This window comes from Natator depressus, chromosome 6, assembly GCF_965152275.1.
Source record: "Natator depressus isolate rNatDep1 chromosome 6, rNatDep2.hap1, whole genome shotgun sequence".
NCBI classification, from domain to species: domain Eukaryota; kingdom Metazoa; phylum Chordata; order Testudines; family Cheloniidae; genus Natator; species Natator depressus.
The window spans coordinates 67370599-67385227 of NC_134239.1; the positions used below are offsets into that span (position 1 = coordinate 67370599).

Sequence of the window (14629 nt, forward strand, 5' to 3'; positions counted from 1 at the left end):
AGGGGTAGTTATATTTACTGCTTCCCCAATGGCTGTAAAGTCCATATGTGACTAGAATAGCTACAGCGTGTAATTATGCTGCTGACTGTAGGTTGACAGCTGTACCATAATGGTTCATTGAAAGGATGTTAGTGTGGACAAGATTTCAGCAGGGGTGGGGAAGAGAAATCAAGGGGATACCTCTTCTTTACCCCTGTCCCACATGCTAGTGCCCAGCTGGGAGAGCAAAGCTGGCTGAGGGCTCAGGAGCCTACCCAAGTGTTGGTTGGGCATTTAGAGCCACAGTGGAAAGACTTTTCTTATGAAGGACTGGTCCCTACCATCAGTGACAGGATAGAAGGGTCTTCCTGCTATTGATGATCTCCCCTCTGCCCAGGAGAGCTGAGGATCATGGGCCTGCTGCCAAGCCTCACTGTGTCGGAGGGAGAGAATGCCCAGCTCCAGTGCATGGTGACAGGCAACAATGTGAACGTCAGATGGTCAAGGTGAGCAGTACAACCCTTGGTAACAGCATTTCCTGTCCCTCTTTCCTCTCTGAATGGTGTCATTTATCCCCCACTCTAGGCATGCTGCAGAACCTGCATGAAATATTAACACAAGGCAGCCAACCAGGCTCTGAGCCTCCTGCAATATCTCAACCCCTCCCCCCCCCCCCGATTAATCCTACTCTTCCCCTGCAAAAGCAGGGCAGGACAGGTACATCCTGCAACACATCCGGGCTCTGGTGAGCCATGGAAGAAAGCAGATTCTAGAGCTAAGAACCCCTTGCAGAGAAGTTCAGGTCCTGGCTAGACTGGAAGATGCTATGATGCATAATAGTGACATTTACCTCAGCAAAAAGTAGAGGCTGAAGAATTGAGAGAGCTTTTTGTCAGACCCTTTAACACTTTAATGGCAGGGAATTCTCCTAGCTCCACTGGAAGGAGCCATTCGTGCCCATCCCCGTTATGGACAGGGAAGAATTAAAGATCAATTACAATGGGAAAAACATTTCCCCCCCCCCCCTTTTTTTGGGCTACTTTACAAGGTGTATTTAATAAAATAAATTTTTGTGTATTTTTTCTGCTTAAAAAACAGTATCATTGTTCTGGTGGAGGACCAGAGAAGTGGCTTGGGAATGGTCTTGGTCCTTAATTGAAGGGGCAGGGCTGTTGAATCTATAACAAAGATTTTCTTCCATGAGCGTTAGGTATTTGAATTTACAAAACAAGAAACAAAGTGTTAAAGTCTGAATAAAACTCACCTTTTTCAGTGAACAGGTTTCATTTCCTTTGTAACTGAGTTCATAACTCTATTATTCTCCAGTCCTGTATAGCATATTCCAAGAGAAACAGATTAGCCAATATCTGACTTTCTACTGTTAAAAAACAAACACACAAGCAGTCTTTCGGATCTTCTTGAAGGAGGCAGAAAAAGGGGCCAATCCCCCATTCTTCCACCCCCTTTACTGGCCACATGCCTGGGTCTCATGGTCAGAAGGGGCCTGGAGGAGTATGAGATAGCAAGCAGCAGGTAGCACAGCTGATCACTGCTAGCCAACCACTCAGTGCCCTTTGATACTGGAGAGAAGCCGTGGTTTTACAGAGCATGCTGCTGTCTCTTCCCCACTTTGGTGGATTCAGGCTTTAAATACACCTGTAATTATAGGGCCCCTGGCATGGCAGAAGTGTTTACCTTGATTTACTTATCTTTGCCTTTCAAAAGAAGAAATGACAGGGATTCTGTCATTCACCTGAAAAATTAGTCAGTTCAAATGCCAAAGGAAGCTTAGGCCCTCAAACTCTTATCATAGTAACTGGCAGAATGGGCTTTCCACTACAGGAATGGAGTTCCAATGCGAGCGGATGGTCACCACATCCACCTGTCACAAGATGGAAGCCTGATTATAAACAATGTTCAGGCTGGTGATGAGGGATCTTACACATGCAATGCCTACAGGGGCAGCAACTCTGTCAGTGCCAGCACCAAGGTGAAAGTGATTAAGAGCAGACCTGAAGGTGAGCAAGACCAGTTCTTCCCCTCTTCTCCCCCCAAACATCACCTGGATTCATTACTACATTATTGTTCCACTTCTAGGCCTGTTTTACATTTACTTTGAAAGAGACTGATTAGAACAGTTTGGGTACACTAGAAAAAGCTATTTGTTTACTTGCCTTTGCAGCCCTCTGTGACACAGCAGGGAGGGGGGAGTGTTGACCTGGGAATGTGGCAGGGGAGTTTTACTGGGGATGGGATACCTGAGAGCCTGTAACCTGAGCCGGGAGGGGGAGGTAACACCTGCCTGGGAATAAGAAAAGGAGTACTTGTGGCACCTTAGAGACTAACCAATTTATTTGAGCATAAGCTTTCGCCGATGAAGTGAGCTGTAGCTCATGAAAGCTTATGCTCAGATAAATTGGTTAGTCTCTAAGGTGCCACAAGTACTCCTTTTCTTTTTGTGAATACACACTAACACAGCTGTTACTCTGAAACCTGCTTGGGAATGTGGACAAAGGCTGCAGGAGAGAGCCTGCTGGGGGGGGGGGGGGGGGCGCTGGTTTCAGTTTAGTGCTGGAATGCAGGGAACCCCAGGGCTGGGGTCTAAGCTCCCTGCTCCCCCAGAAGGACTTGACTGAGGGGTCCTGGTTGTACCCACAAGCTCTGTTTTAGACTGTGTTCCTATTGTCCAATAAACCTTCCATTTTACTGGCTGGCTGAGAGTCACAGTGAATCCCAGGAAGAGGGGTGCAGGCCCTGGACTCCCTGACACCCTCCAATCAGGGTTCTGTGTCTGTCCATCACCCACCTCTCCCTCCCCTACTGCCCTCACAAGGGGGGGGGCGCAGCAGGACTGTGGGTTCTGTTCCAAACTCTGCCATCAGTTTGTTATGTAACACTGAACTCACATCAGACCTGAGCATCGGTTTCCCCCAGCTGTGAAACAAAGATGATTAACTTCAGGAGGGAGCTGGGAGGCTGAAATCATTAATGCCAAAATGTTCAACTTGGGCAACCAGAAGTTGGCTCCTAAATCCATGTTCAGGCACCTATAAATGACATGCCTGATTTTCAGGAGGTGCTGAGCACCCACAACTCCCTGTGCATCTGGTGCTCAGCAAACCAGGCCACCTACTTTGGTATCTAACTTTGGATTTCTAGAGCCCAACTGAACAGTTTTAGAAGGTAGCAAAGACTTGTTTACACAGTCAGCATGGGGAAGGCAGGAACATGCTCTCTCCTAGGTGCTTATGGTGTTTAAAGACAAAGAAAATCCTGACTCTAGGACCTGGCAGATCAACTGAATTTTGACTAATTATTTATTTAGAAATATAAATGTGTTTGTCAGAAATTATGCTACTGCTGTGCAGCACTGATGCCCTCTCCCTCCCCCATTTAACTTGTCATTCTCCTCCTGCCATTTGTTTTGCTGCAGCTGTGGACCTGACCACCCAGTGTGTTGACCAGCCACACCTTGCCAACTGTGATCTGATCATACAGGCCCAGCTCTGCACTAATGAGTATTACTCCAGCTTCTGCTGTGCCAGCTGTTCTCAGTACCAACCCCAGGACAATCCTTCTCACCAACAGGGATGAGAATCAGCTCTAGCCCAGCTCCCAAGAGATGGCGGCCTAGGAAGATTACTGGACAGGAACAGGGACTTTGTCCTTTTTACTCCAAAAAACACATTCTAGGAGCCTTGCTCTGCTCGTCACTCAGGTGGGCTGTTTTGCCAATATACGAATGCTACTCAGTGCCATTGTTCAGAGGTCATAGAAGCTCCACTGTCCTAAACACATCACAGCTCCTTGTTTTCACACACACTTTGCTACAACAAACACCTGCCTTCATTCATAGAAGAAATGCTAAGAACCAAAGAATCCTGTTACTTTAGAGAAGCTTAACAGGCAGTGTGAAAGAGAGGGAGACACACACTTCATGCAAGCAAGAGAAAGCTTTCCTAAAAACAAAATCTGTGAGCCACTTGGAGAAAGACAACCACCATCCACTAATACCCTGAACAGTGAGGCAGAATGTTCCCATCTAAAAGCCTGTGGGCACCGAAGGCCAACAGAACCTATTGCATGTAAACATGGTGTTGTAATCCCATGACAGCCTCAGTGTTTCTCGAAGGCTATTTCTTTCATCCTAACACACTTCACAAACATAATTCCAGACACAGGTCATTTCAGCGTCCACTGAAATATGGCGAGTTTTGGGAAGAAACAGATATTGCTTAACTGATCACAGCAACAGGGGCATTTCAGGTGGGCCAAGTCCCTGTGCTTTAACCATTCCTGCTTTTTTAATTCATCCAGCACCATGCTGGGGCTTAGCGCAAAGACTGCTTTCTGCCAACTGACTCCCCAGTGTTTTAGAGCTCTGTCCTCGCTTAACTGCCACAAGACTACATGTCCTTTAGGACCCCACCCTCTTGGAGCAGTGGAGGAAGTCATTCCAGCAGGGTGGTACTACAGGTAAGGAATTCCACATGCAGTGTAAATAGAACAGAAGCATTCATCAATCATTCTGTGACCAACAAAGGGTGGCACCATCAAATGTATACACAGGACTGTGAAAGAAAACTGCAGTGCCTTGCTCAAGCCAAGACACAGTAACATCCCCAAACAATTATTGCCTCCTACACTAGTGTATTATGTATAAAGCTTCCTCTAGAGAGAATTACTGGCATATGGAGCACCATCTCCTTGTTCCAACATGCCTGCTGTAGCTTGAGTGAGTTGGTCAGCTACACCCCTATGCTACATTTCAGCATGTGTAGAGGCCTAACCTACTCAGTGTTATTCAACCTTTGGTATTTCCCTCTTTGATTCTATGCTGGGTCCTGAAGCACTGCTTTTCCCTCCCAGCCAGCTGTCCCCACACAGTGTTGCCAAGTCCATTTTACTAGCATAAAACTGGATTTTGGTCAGTTCATGTGGGTTGTAGTGAATGTGTGCTGGGTACATGCTGAGGTCTAAACTAGTCAACAAACCTAATAATCTGCTAGGAAAGTGTCTATTTTCTACTCTAACAAGGTTGAGCAAAATTTTACTGTAGCGTATCCCATCACCTTTTCTCCTCCCATGCAGGGTACTAAGCAAAATTAGCCATCCTTTCCTGTAACAGACTTTCTTTGCTCCTGTATAAGGCAGCATTGAAGTCTGCATTCTCTTCCTAGCCTTGCTGTGACATTAAGCAAATCCCAACCATTCTCTGCCTCAGTTTCTCCATTAGTGAAATAGGGACACCACCTGCCACACAGGAGTGTTAAGCACTTTTCTGGTTGGCAGTCACCATGTGGAGAAATATAAATTAGTGAAATTCAATTCCTAAATCTCTCAATATTAAGATTCCTCTCATGGGGCTGTGCATGTTCTCTACAGAGCACCAGCAGCAGGAGACCACCACTAGAGGCTAGCTCTGCCCCCTTCTGATTTACCATTGCAATGCCCTGAAGCAAGCATATAGAGAAAAGTGAACGAAACACAGTTAGAACTTTATCTAAAACTGAGTGGTCACCACACTTTCCCCAGGCTGAGCTGAAGACGATTTACTAGTGTTTAAAACATGTTAGCAAGAGTCAACCTTTGGTTAAGTTATACAATTATGTAGCACTCATGTAAATGGTCAGCTCCTGCAGCACAGGACTGGTAATAAGTTCCACGTGAAGTAAAGGCCTTTTTTTGGTTAAAGCAGCTGATGTCACCATCTAGTTTTGATGAAGTGGAGTTAGTTACATTAAGTTGCTCATACTCTCTTCACTGTAGAAAGATGGATGATGGCCAGTTTCAGTATAGATATTTTGAAGCAGCTGTCCAGGTATTTGATTTTTCAAATGGATTCCTAAATAGACCTGTTACTTCACACTGTTTTAAAAAGACATACAACTGTCTTACAAACTGAATGAAGATGTCCTTTCCCCTACCCATTTAATTCTCTGAGATTTTGCTGAAGCTTTAATTGTATAGTAACCAAACTAGCAGGTTGTTTACTTTTTTGGACTGTCTCTAAATATCATGAAGTAAAATATGTTCACTGTTCAGGGAAGAATGTTAGTGGACTGCAGGAAGATCATATTCTGCTTGGACTGACATCAAATGGTAGGTGTAGCTGTATCAGATAAATCTGAATGTTGTATTCCCCTTGACTGGCTATCTACAAGAGGAATGAAAAGTGACATTTATGGTAGCATTTGTATTTGATGTTGCAGAAAAAGTGGTCACGCTGTATTTGAGAAATGGTATATTCATGGTATTAGACAACACAAGGGGCAGAGTTAATGTTGCACAGCCAATCTTAAACTCAGCATTGCCTGAGTTGAGTGCTTAGCCATGCAACTTTAAAGTAACACAATAAACGGACTTTTTTTTTTTTTTTAAAAAAGGTAGCACTTGCTAAGTCTTGAGGAACATGGCCTAGGTGTGTCTTACCCCATGGACACACATCAGGTTCTAGCAGTCACAGAAAGTACCAATTTATTTCAATGGAAAAATAAAAGCACAAGTTCCCTTTACCTGGGTTTAGTGTTTGAGACTAAACTTCTCTTATCATTCAAGATACAAATTACTGGATTCAGCAGAATGATGAACTTCTTAAAAAGGGAAATATGAGCCACGTAGTGGCTTGTGTTTTATACTTAGCCTCTCTGCACAGGAAATCTAAGCACATTCACCAACGCTCTTATTGCATCACCACTTACCTTAATAGCATAGGCAGCAGCTTACATTTGTGGAATACAAAGAACCTCAGAAAAAATGGAGAACAGAGATTGATTGCCTTCTCCAGGGGCTGCCAGGATCTTCATGCCTTTATGCTGGGTAAGAGAAAAACACCTTCTCTACTCTTTCCCATTCTGTTACATGACACAGCAAGACTGATAGCTTTGGGCATAACTGCCATGGAACAGAAGGGTATCCACCCCCTGGAAGCAAATAAGAGCCTGAGACATTCACTCTGATATGTGAATCAGTGATGCAAATCAAGGATCTCACTAGGCAGTGAAAAATGCTATGAGTCTGATTTTCAAAATACTCAAAACATTCAAATGAAGTCAATGAGAACCTTGGGTGCCCAGCACATTTAAAAATCAGGTCCAAGAGCTCTAGGTAACCAGTTTTAATAGTATGTAGAAAATATGAGAAAAGGAATTTAGCTGTTGAAAGAATCAATATTTTGTTTAACACAGACACTGAAGTGACTTCTCAGCTTATCAGGCAAGTAAGGATATGAACTGAGTGCATAGGATACAAAGAAGGCATGCAGAGGGAGAAAGGAAAACTTTGCAAAATGCAAGTTTCTACCACCAACATTTATTTCTGTTAAAGCAGATTATAAATCATCATCATCATCAGTACAAATATATAACTTACTTTTGCTTGTAAGGCCAAAGTTTAAAAGTAAAGTTAAAATGAGATGGATTTCACAAGTCACCAGAGGCAGAACTTGGAACAGCTGCAGCCCTAATCACAGAGTTTCACAAAGTTAAAAAACGAATCTATGGAGCAAACACAAAATGGGTTCCTGGGTAGCCCCAGATTGTAGATATGGTTACAGTAAATCACAGTAATGTTAAAATTAAGACAAGGAAACTGCAGCAATACAAGAAAAAATACATACAATATAATATTTAGTTTGATTCCATTAAAAAAAGACAATAGAATTTCACCATGGTTTTCAAACCATGGCAATACTGTTCTTTAATTTTTTTTTTATTTAAAACTACTCTATAGTGACTTTATTGGTCATGACTCATGATTGTTGTTGCAATATGCCACTTACAAATGAACTGATACAAGAACAAGCTAGGGACCCATCTCCTCCCTCCCCTATATTACTTACAATAAGAATCAGTGATAAATCAATCTTATGTACAATTTCTTACATCCCACCCCTTTTTACCTTTGGCAAGATTACTTACAACTCAGACAGCTTTTAATAGCCAGAACTATTTAAAATATTCTAAATGCATAAAAATAAAGATTTTGGCTTTATTTTATTCTTTATATATATAATATTCGCTCTGTTACTCAAAATGGAAGCTCAACTTTTTCCACAAACAGCTTTTGCTGGGCAGTTGACAACTCCCCCCTCTCCTAATACATCCAACAACTCCTTTCCCCACCTTAGAAAACTTTGCTTCCTCTTTCCTCCAGGGGAATGTTCACAATTCACAGAAAAGTAGAAAGAACCTAAAGACAAAGGTAGATCATTTGATTTTCATCCTGTGAGATCTCTTGATATTCCAGCAAATGGGCTTCAGGGCTCAACCCCCACCTCAGATCTCTTAGGTTTCCTCTACCATTTAGCTTTCCAAGTGGGGAGGGAGGGAGGGCAGAAAGGGGTGTTTCCATTATTCCTGTCTAATAACTGCATAACAGGTCCATCGTAGGTTTCTCCTTCCCATGACTGCTCCCTCTTCATTTGTAGGGACCTTTTTAGTTTATCAAAATGTTCAAATTAGAAATAGTCCTCTGCTCCCTCCATCCTAGCACACAATACATGTTTAAAGCTCAATCTCAAACGTCTTCTGTAAATCACTTGAGAAGGGGTTAGTTGGAGATGGATTAGTGCGCTGCTTTGCCTTGCTTTCTAGTGCTGCCCACTGTGCTTCAAATGGATCTACCTGGTGGCCAGATGCAGGAGGCTGTAACTGCTTGTCCTCAGTGGCCCATTTGCTACTGTCAACGCCATTGAAAGCTGCGGAGCCATTGTGCTGAGCAGAAGATTTGAAGAATGGACTGGTAGTAGCACTGTTGGTTTCAGACTGGGGGAATGTCTGCTGTTTGACAAGACTAGGTGACTGATGGGGATGGGATGCTGGAATGTGACTTGCAGTTCCAAAAACATTGGCTACCATCTGAGAAGGAGTGATTCCAACCACAGGCACACTGGGAGCGGAAAAGGTCATTCCATTTGCTACAGCATACGGCTGAGCAGGGATAAATGCTGGCTGCATTGGCGGTACCACACCAACTGGCACTGGCTGAGGAGCAACAAAGGTGTTCACTGGAAAAGGTGGTGCTGGCTTGGAAGCTGCAAGGGGAGGCTGTACTAATGGCTGTGGGGCCGCTGGTGGTGGCTGCTGGGCTCTGACCGTCTTGGATACTTCTTCCAACCAGCGGTCTGCCTCTGAGGGAGTGCGTCTGTGAGTCATCTGGAAGAGACTTGGTGAAGCTGCACTGGAGGAGGTGCTCCATTCAGTACCTGGAAAGAAAAACATGGTGAAGTCAGTAAAACATCAGTTTGCCAGCTATGTTCACCTCCTTATCAAAAAGAAAAGGAGTACTTGTGGCACCTTAGAGACTAACCAATTTATTTGAGCATAAGCTTTCGTGAGCTACAGCTCACTTCATCGGATGCATACTGTGGAAAGTGTAGAAGATATTATATACACACAAAGCATGAAAAAATACCTCCTCCCACCCCACTCTCCTGCTGGTAATAGCTTATCTAAAGTGACCACTCTCCTTACATTGTGTATGATAATCAAGGTGGGCCATTTCCAACACAAATCCAGGTTTTCTCACCCCCCCCCCCCCCACACACAAACTCACTCTCCTGCTGGTAATAGCTTATCCAAAGTGACCACTCTCCTTACATTGTATGATAATCAAGGTGGGCCATTTCCAGCACAAATCCAGGGTTTAACAAGAATGTCTGGGGGGGGGGGGGTAGGAAAAAACAAGGGGAAATAGGCTACCTTGCATAATGACTAAGCCACTCCCAGTATCATTTGCAAATTGGATACAATTAACTTAGGCTTGAATAGAGACTGGGAGTAGCTTAGTCATTATGCAAGGTAGCCTATTTCCCCTTGTTTTTTCCTACCCCCCCCCCCCAGACGTTCTTGTTAAACCCTGGATTTGTGCTGGAAATGGCCCACCTTGATTATCATACAATGTAAGGAGAGTGGTCACTTTGGATAAGCTATTACCAGCAGGAGAGTGAGTTTGTGTGTGTGTGTGTGGGGGGTGGTGGTGAGAAAACCTGGATTTGTGTTGGAAATGGCCCACCTTGATTATCATACACAATGTAAGGAGAGTGGTCACTTTGGATAAGCTATTACCAGCAGGAGAGTGAGTTTGTGTGTGTGTGTGTGGGGGGTGGTGGTGAGAAAACCTGGATTTGTGTTGGAAATGGCCCACCTTGATTATCATACACAATGTAAGGAGAGTGGTCACTTTAGATAAGCTATTACCAGCAGGAGAGTGGGGTGGGAGGAGGTATTTTTTCATGCTTTGTGTGTATATAATAAGATCTTCTACACTTTCCACAGTATGCATCCGATGAAGTGAGCTGTAGCTCACGAAAGCTTATGCTCAAATAAATTGGTTAGTCTCTAAGGTGCCACAAGTACTCCTTTTCTTTTTGCGAATACAGACTAACACGGCTATTACTCTGAAACCTCTCCTTACAATGTGTATGATAATCAAGGTGGGCCATTTCCAGCACAAATCCAGGTTTTCTCACCCCCCCCCCCCCACACACAAACCCACTCTCCTGCTGGTAATAGCTTATCTAAAGTGACCACTCTCCTTACAATGTGTATGATAATCAAGGTGGGCCTTATCAAAGCTAGTCAAAGGGTTCCAAAGATGTGTACTCAAATGCAGCCCCAGGCTCTCAACCCCCACAGCTTGCGAGGATGCTGCAATCTCTGCAGCAGGAGGAGGAAGGGGAGAGAGAAGAATTCCCTTGTTCCAGAAGAGATTTTATCTAACAAATTTGCCACTAGCACTCCCATCACCTCCATTCAGGAGGGGACACTGGCAGCACTGAATCATCCTTTTACAGCAGAGATCTAAGGTTGGTTTTCCAACAGGGGAGGGGGGGAAGGAAAGGGAGAAGGAAGGTGAGAGGCAAGCAGGAAAATGTAGCACTACCTTCCCTTACTACTTGCTCCAACGTTGGCATAGGAAAGGGCAATTTAAGACTTCCCTGTTCAGAGCAAAATAGCTTTTGAACATGCCAGTCAGGCCTGGTGACTCTTAGGCCTTGTCTACACTACAAAGTTTTGTCAGCAAAAGTTATGCCGCTTTAATTAAAAGCGCTGTTGCACGTCCACACTAGCTCCTTGTGTTGGCCAAGTGCGTTCACACTAGCAGCTCTCGTGTTGACACAGAGCAGTGCACTGGGGTAGGTATCCCACTGTGCAACTGGCTGCAGGATGCATTGAGAAGGGTTTGCAATGCCTCATGGGGCAGGTACCACGTCACATGATGCAGGTTTCTCAATCCCATCATTCCAGGGGCATCCTTCTAGATTGCCAGCCACTTTTCAACTGAAGGGGCGGGGGAAGGAGAGGAGAATGGTGTGTCTGGGGCAGGGGAGACAGCAGGCTGACAGACCTATCCTGAGGCAGGCAGAGGGGGACCCCCCCCACACACACATCAGCATCAGGCCCCAGCTCTGCTCAGCACAGCAGTCTCTCCTGAAGCAGCCCACTCTGCCTGCAGTTCTAGGATTCCCGCCGAGTTCTCCCACAGCCGCCTCAGCTGCCAGGAGCAGCAACCAGCTCCATGAGCTCTCTGTGCTGAGGAATGTCAAAGCAGCACAACAGTCCCTCCCTCCCCACCCCCAGCAGCAGCAGTCTGCATGCCCGTGTTCCTAGTGCAGGACAGAACAGGAGCATTCCAATGATTTGCTCTTTGTTCCCCAAACAGAGCAGCATGCTCAGCTGTCAGATACTTCCCAGAGCTTTGAAATGGGGGGGGGGAGGGGGGAAAGGGAGGAGAGGGGCATGCCTGCAGGGCAGCAGAGTTCATAACAGTGAGCAGAGCAGTCCTGGCAAGCATTGTAGGATTCTGGTGGAAGCCAGTTATGTCAACAAAACAAACAGCAGTGTCTACACTGAGGCTTTGTCACTTTAACTTTGCCACAGAAAGCCCTATGCCTCTGTCAACGTGGTTTCGTTTTGCTGCCAAAAGTAGCTCTGTAGTGCGTACACCTACCCTGTTTTGTCAGCAAAAGGCAGCTTTTACTGATAAAACTTTGTAGTGTAGACAAGGCCTTTGAATTCAAGCTGTAGCAAGCTATGGTGGTAACAACAGTATCTTTGGTTTTTTTTTACTTAATTAGCAGGATCACAAAATCTCTCTCCTCTACTTCCTATTCTTTATCTTGTCTTCTTTCTTGTCCCTCATTTTCCAAAACTATTTAAGCGACTGACTAGTGCTTGATTGGAAGCCCTGGAGACTAAAGTCTTATTCATCAACAGAACATGTAGATGACAGGCAACTATATGAGTTCTCTCCACTGCCTATTAGCCCTGAGCTGAGAGGAACCATCCCAGTTGGGTAAGGATGGTAGTTCTGTCGTATAGCCAATTTAAGCTTTGGTCTTTCTACTTACAGCCCACAAGAGTGCTGATAACCTGCCTATTAGAAATCCTGGCCACTCAGACCAACCACCAATTGTACACAGGCCAAGGCTTTTAGATGGCAATAAAACTTTAGCATTATAACTGAGGCCAGACTGGAATCTGTGACCTAGCGACAAAATGCTCTATCCCCTAGTGATTAAGACTGAACTTGTTACAAATTCCATTATTTAGTGGAGGGATCTCAGGGGAGGGGTTGTTTGAATATCCTTGCCCTGATGGATTTTAGGATTTTTACAGGAGGTTGGATCTCATGGGACTAGGAATTCATGAACACTTTAGGGCTCCTCCTAAGGTACTCATTTTCCATGACCTAAATGTGGGATTGCAAATGTATTTTTAAAATAGTAGACAAGATAGACACTCTTTGTATTGCATATATACACTCAAACCTTTGGGATGTGTATTTAACAACTTGCAACATTCAATAAAATAGTTAAACTGTACTTACTATGACACCTTCGTTTTGTTCTTCCTTCATCTCCACTCTTTCCTTACTCTTTTCCTATATAATTCAGTCTGTTAACCTCTGTCTAATTTTTCTGCAATGTTCAATTCTCAAGATTTCAGTATATTTTCCCTAGCAGTTCAACTTTTAACTCATTTCTCAACACAGTTTAGATTCCATATCATTTCTCCCTCCTCTCATGTTCTTCCTTTCTTCCCTTCTCAAGTTCCCCTGGTTCCCTTCTTCCTCTCCCCATGCCAACTTTCCAACCATAAAGGAAAGGGGAACCAGGAAGGCAAGGAGGCAGTACTATAGTGCAAATGCTGCCTAGTGTTTTGCTGAAATAGAAGAGAATCTCTGTGAACAGTGAGTTATTAACTGTCTAATACCTAAAATCAGGCAGAGAGAGCTCTCTGACTTTGGCAGAAATAAGTGGAGACACTGTATCCACAGATCAAGAGTCTACTGCTGTCATTACACATGAGCTCCCTTGGTGTGTAGGGCCTGGATTCAAGGATCTGTGGATAATCCATCCCTGGATGTGATGCTAAACAGCTGAAAACATTTGAGTGGCAAAATTAAACCCTTGGCTGCCTGGGAAGCTATCAGAGCAGGAGTTCAAGGCCTGTCTATTAGGAAAGTTCTGCAGGTAAAACAACCCTCCAATCCCATGTAGACATTTACTCTGATATAAAGATGGCTTTTTCATTTAGCTTAAATCTATTCCCAAGCAACATAAGCTATATCAAAAAGTGACTGGAACAAGAGTGCCTATGTGTGGGTAGTTATACTGGTATAACTATATTGGTTTAAATTCACACCATAGCTTATACCAAAAAACCTTTCCCATGTATACAAGGCCATGGCTTCCTCGAGGACCAGATCAACTGCTCAGGGGCAGCTTTAGTTTCCAAAAGGGTCAAATAATGACCACTAAAGACAGTATAGCACCAGATTAAACTCCCCTTATTAGCACCAATAAAAAGGTATTTTAGGTATAGAAACACCAAATTTTGTTTGCTCTAAATTTCCATGACTTGCCTTTTTGCAGCTTAAGAAAATCAACAGGTGCTAAAACAAAACTCCCAGTACAGCCTATAATCCCATAACTACCCAGTTCATGGCTTCCCTCTACCACTTGGGTAAAAACCTTCTACTTCCAGCTTTTGTCACTGTCCCTTCCACTCCTTAAATGAGACACATTTGTAGCTGTCCCAGGGGCTCAATCATACTTTTGACCCTAAGTTCTCAAAACAACTCAGAGGACCTATACCCAATCTTACCAGAGAATGTGGCTGCAGCTCCAGTATTAGCAGCAGGAGCATGAGCCCAAGGATTGGTTTCACGAACTGGCATAGCTGTGGGTGCTACAGCAGCTTGGGATGGTTTAACAGCAAGCACACAGAAGGCAGAGGCAGTGCCATTAACTAAAATGGGAGCAGACAACATCATTGCAATTAATTCATGCAAGGCAAGGCATGCAGCTGGCTGGAGGAAAGGGCCTTGTCATTCCTGCCAACATACGCCACTTGTACAAACACACGACAAAAGCTTGTGTAAATTAGCTCAGTTTGAAATAGTGACTAATTTACAGCCCATTCAAACTTTATAAAGCCAGTTATTTTAATTCTACCAAATCAACTGTTAGCTACACAGTTGGACTGTGGATTTTCTAAAATCCTATCAGTAAATAAGAAGCTAGTTTTATGAATAAAGCTGTTTCAAACTGGCTGAAATAAAAGCAGGTATGCAGAGAGAATCAGAATGGAAATTATTACAGTGCAGTGAAAGTCACAACAGAACACTCAAATGCAACTGATTG

The 14629-nt window shown here is 44.1% G+C and overlaps 2 protein-coding genes across 8 annotated transcripts in view; one reads left to right on the forward strand and one right to left on the reverse strand.

The window, feature by feature from the left end:
* PAPLN (papilin, proteoglycan like sulfated glycoprotein) overlaps window positions 1-4598 on the forward strand; it is a 66782-nt gene extending 62184 nt beyond the window's left edge. The window contains exons 27-29 of the mRNA XM_074957046.1: window positions 377-485; window positions 1822-1997; window positions 3413-4598. Coding sequence (XP_074813147.1) covers window positions 377-485; window positions 1822-1997; window positions 3413-3573 — 446 coding nt within the window. The 3' untranslated portion in view covers window positions 3574-4598. The remainder of the gene's footprint in view (window positions 1-376; window positions 486-1821; window positions 1998-3412) is intronic.
* Window positions 4599-7283: 2685 nt separating this feature from the next.
* The window catches only part of NUMB (NUMB endocytic adaptor protein), a 162210-nt gene continuing 154864 nt past the window's right edge, over window positions 7284-14629 (reverse strand). For 5 of the 7 annotated variants that reach the window (XM_074955603.1, XM_074955602.1, XM_074955606.1 and 2 more), the window contains 2 exons: window positions 14091-14234; window positions 7284-9184 (listed from right to left, as the gene is read on the reverse strand). In XM_074955603.1, the coding sequence (XP_074811704.1) occupies window positions 8484-9184; window positions 14091-14234 (845 nt within the window). In that variant the 3' untranslated portion in view covers window positions 7284-8483. The remainder of the gene's footprint in view (window positions 9185-14090; window positions 14235-14629) is intronic. The other 2 variants (XM_074955608.1, XM_074955609.1) reach the window with 1 other exon arrangement.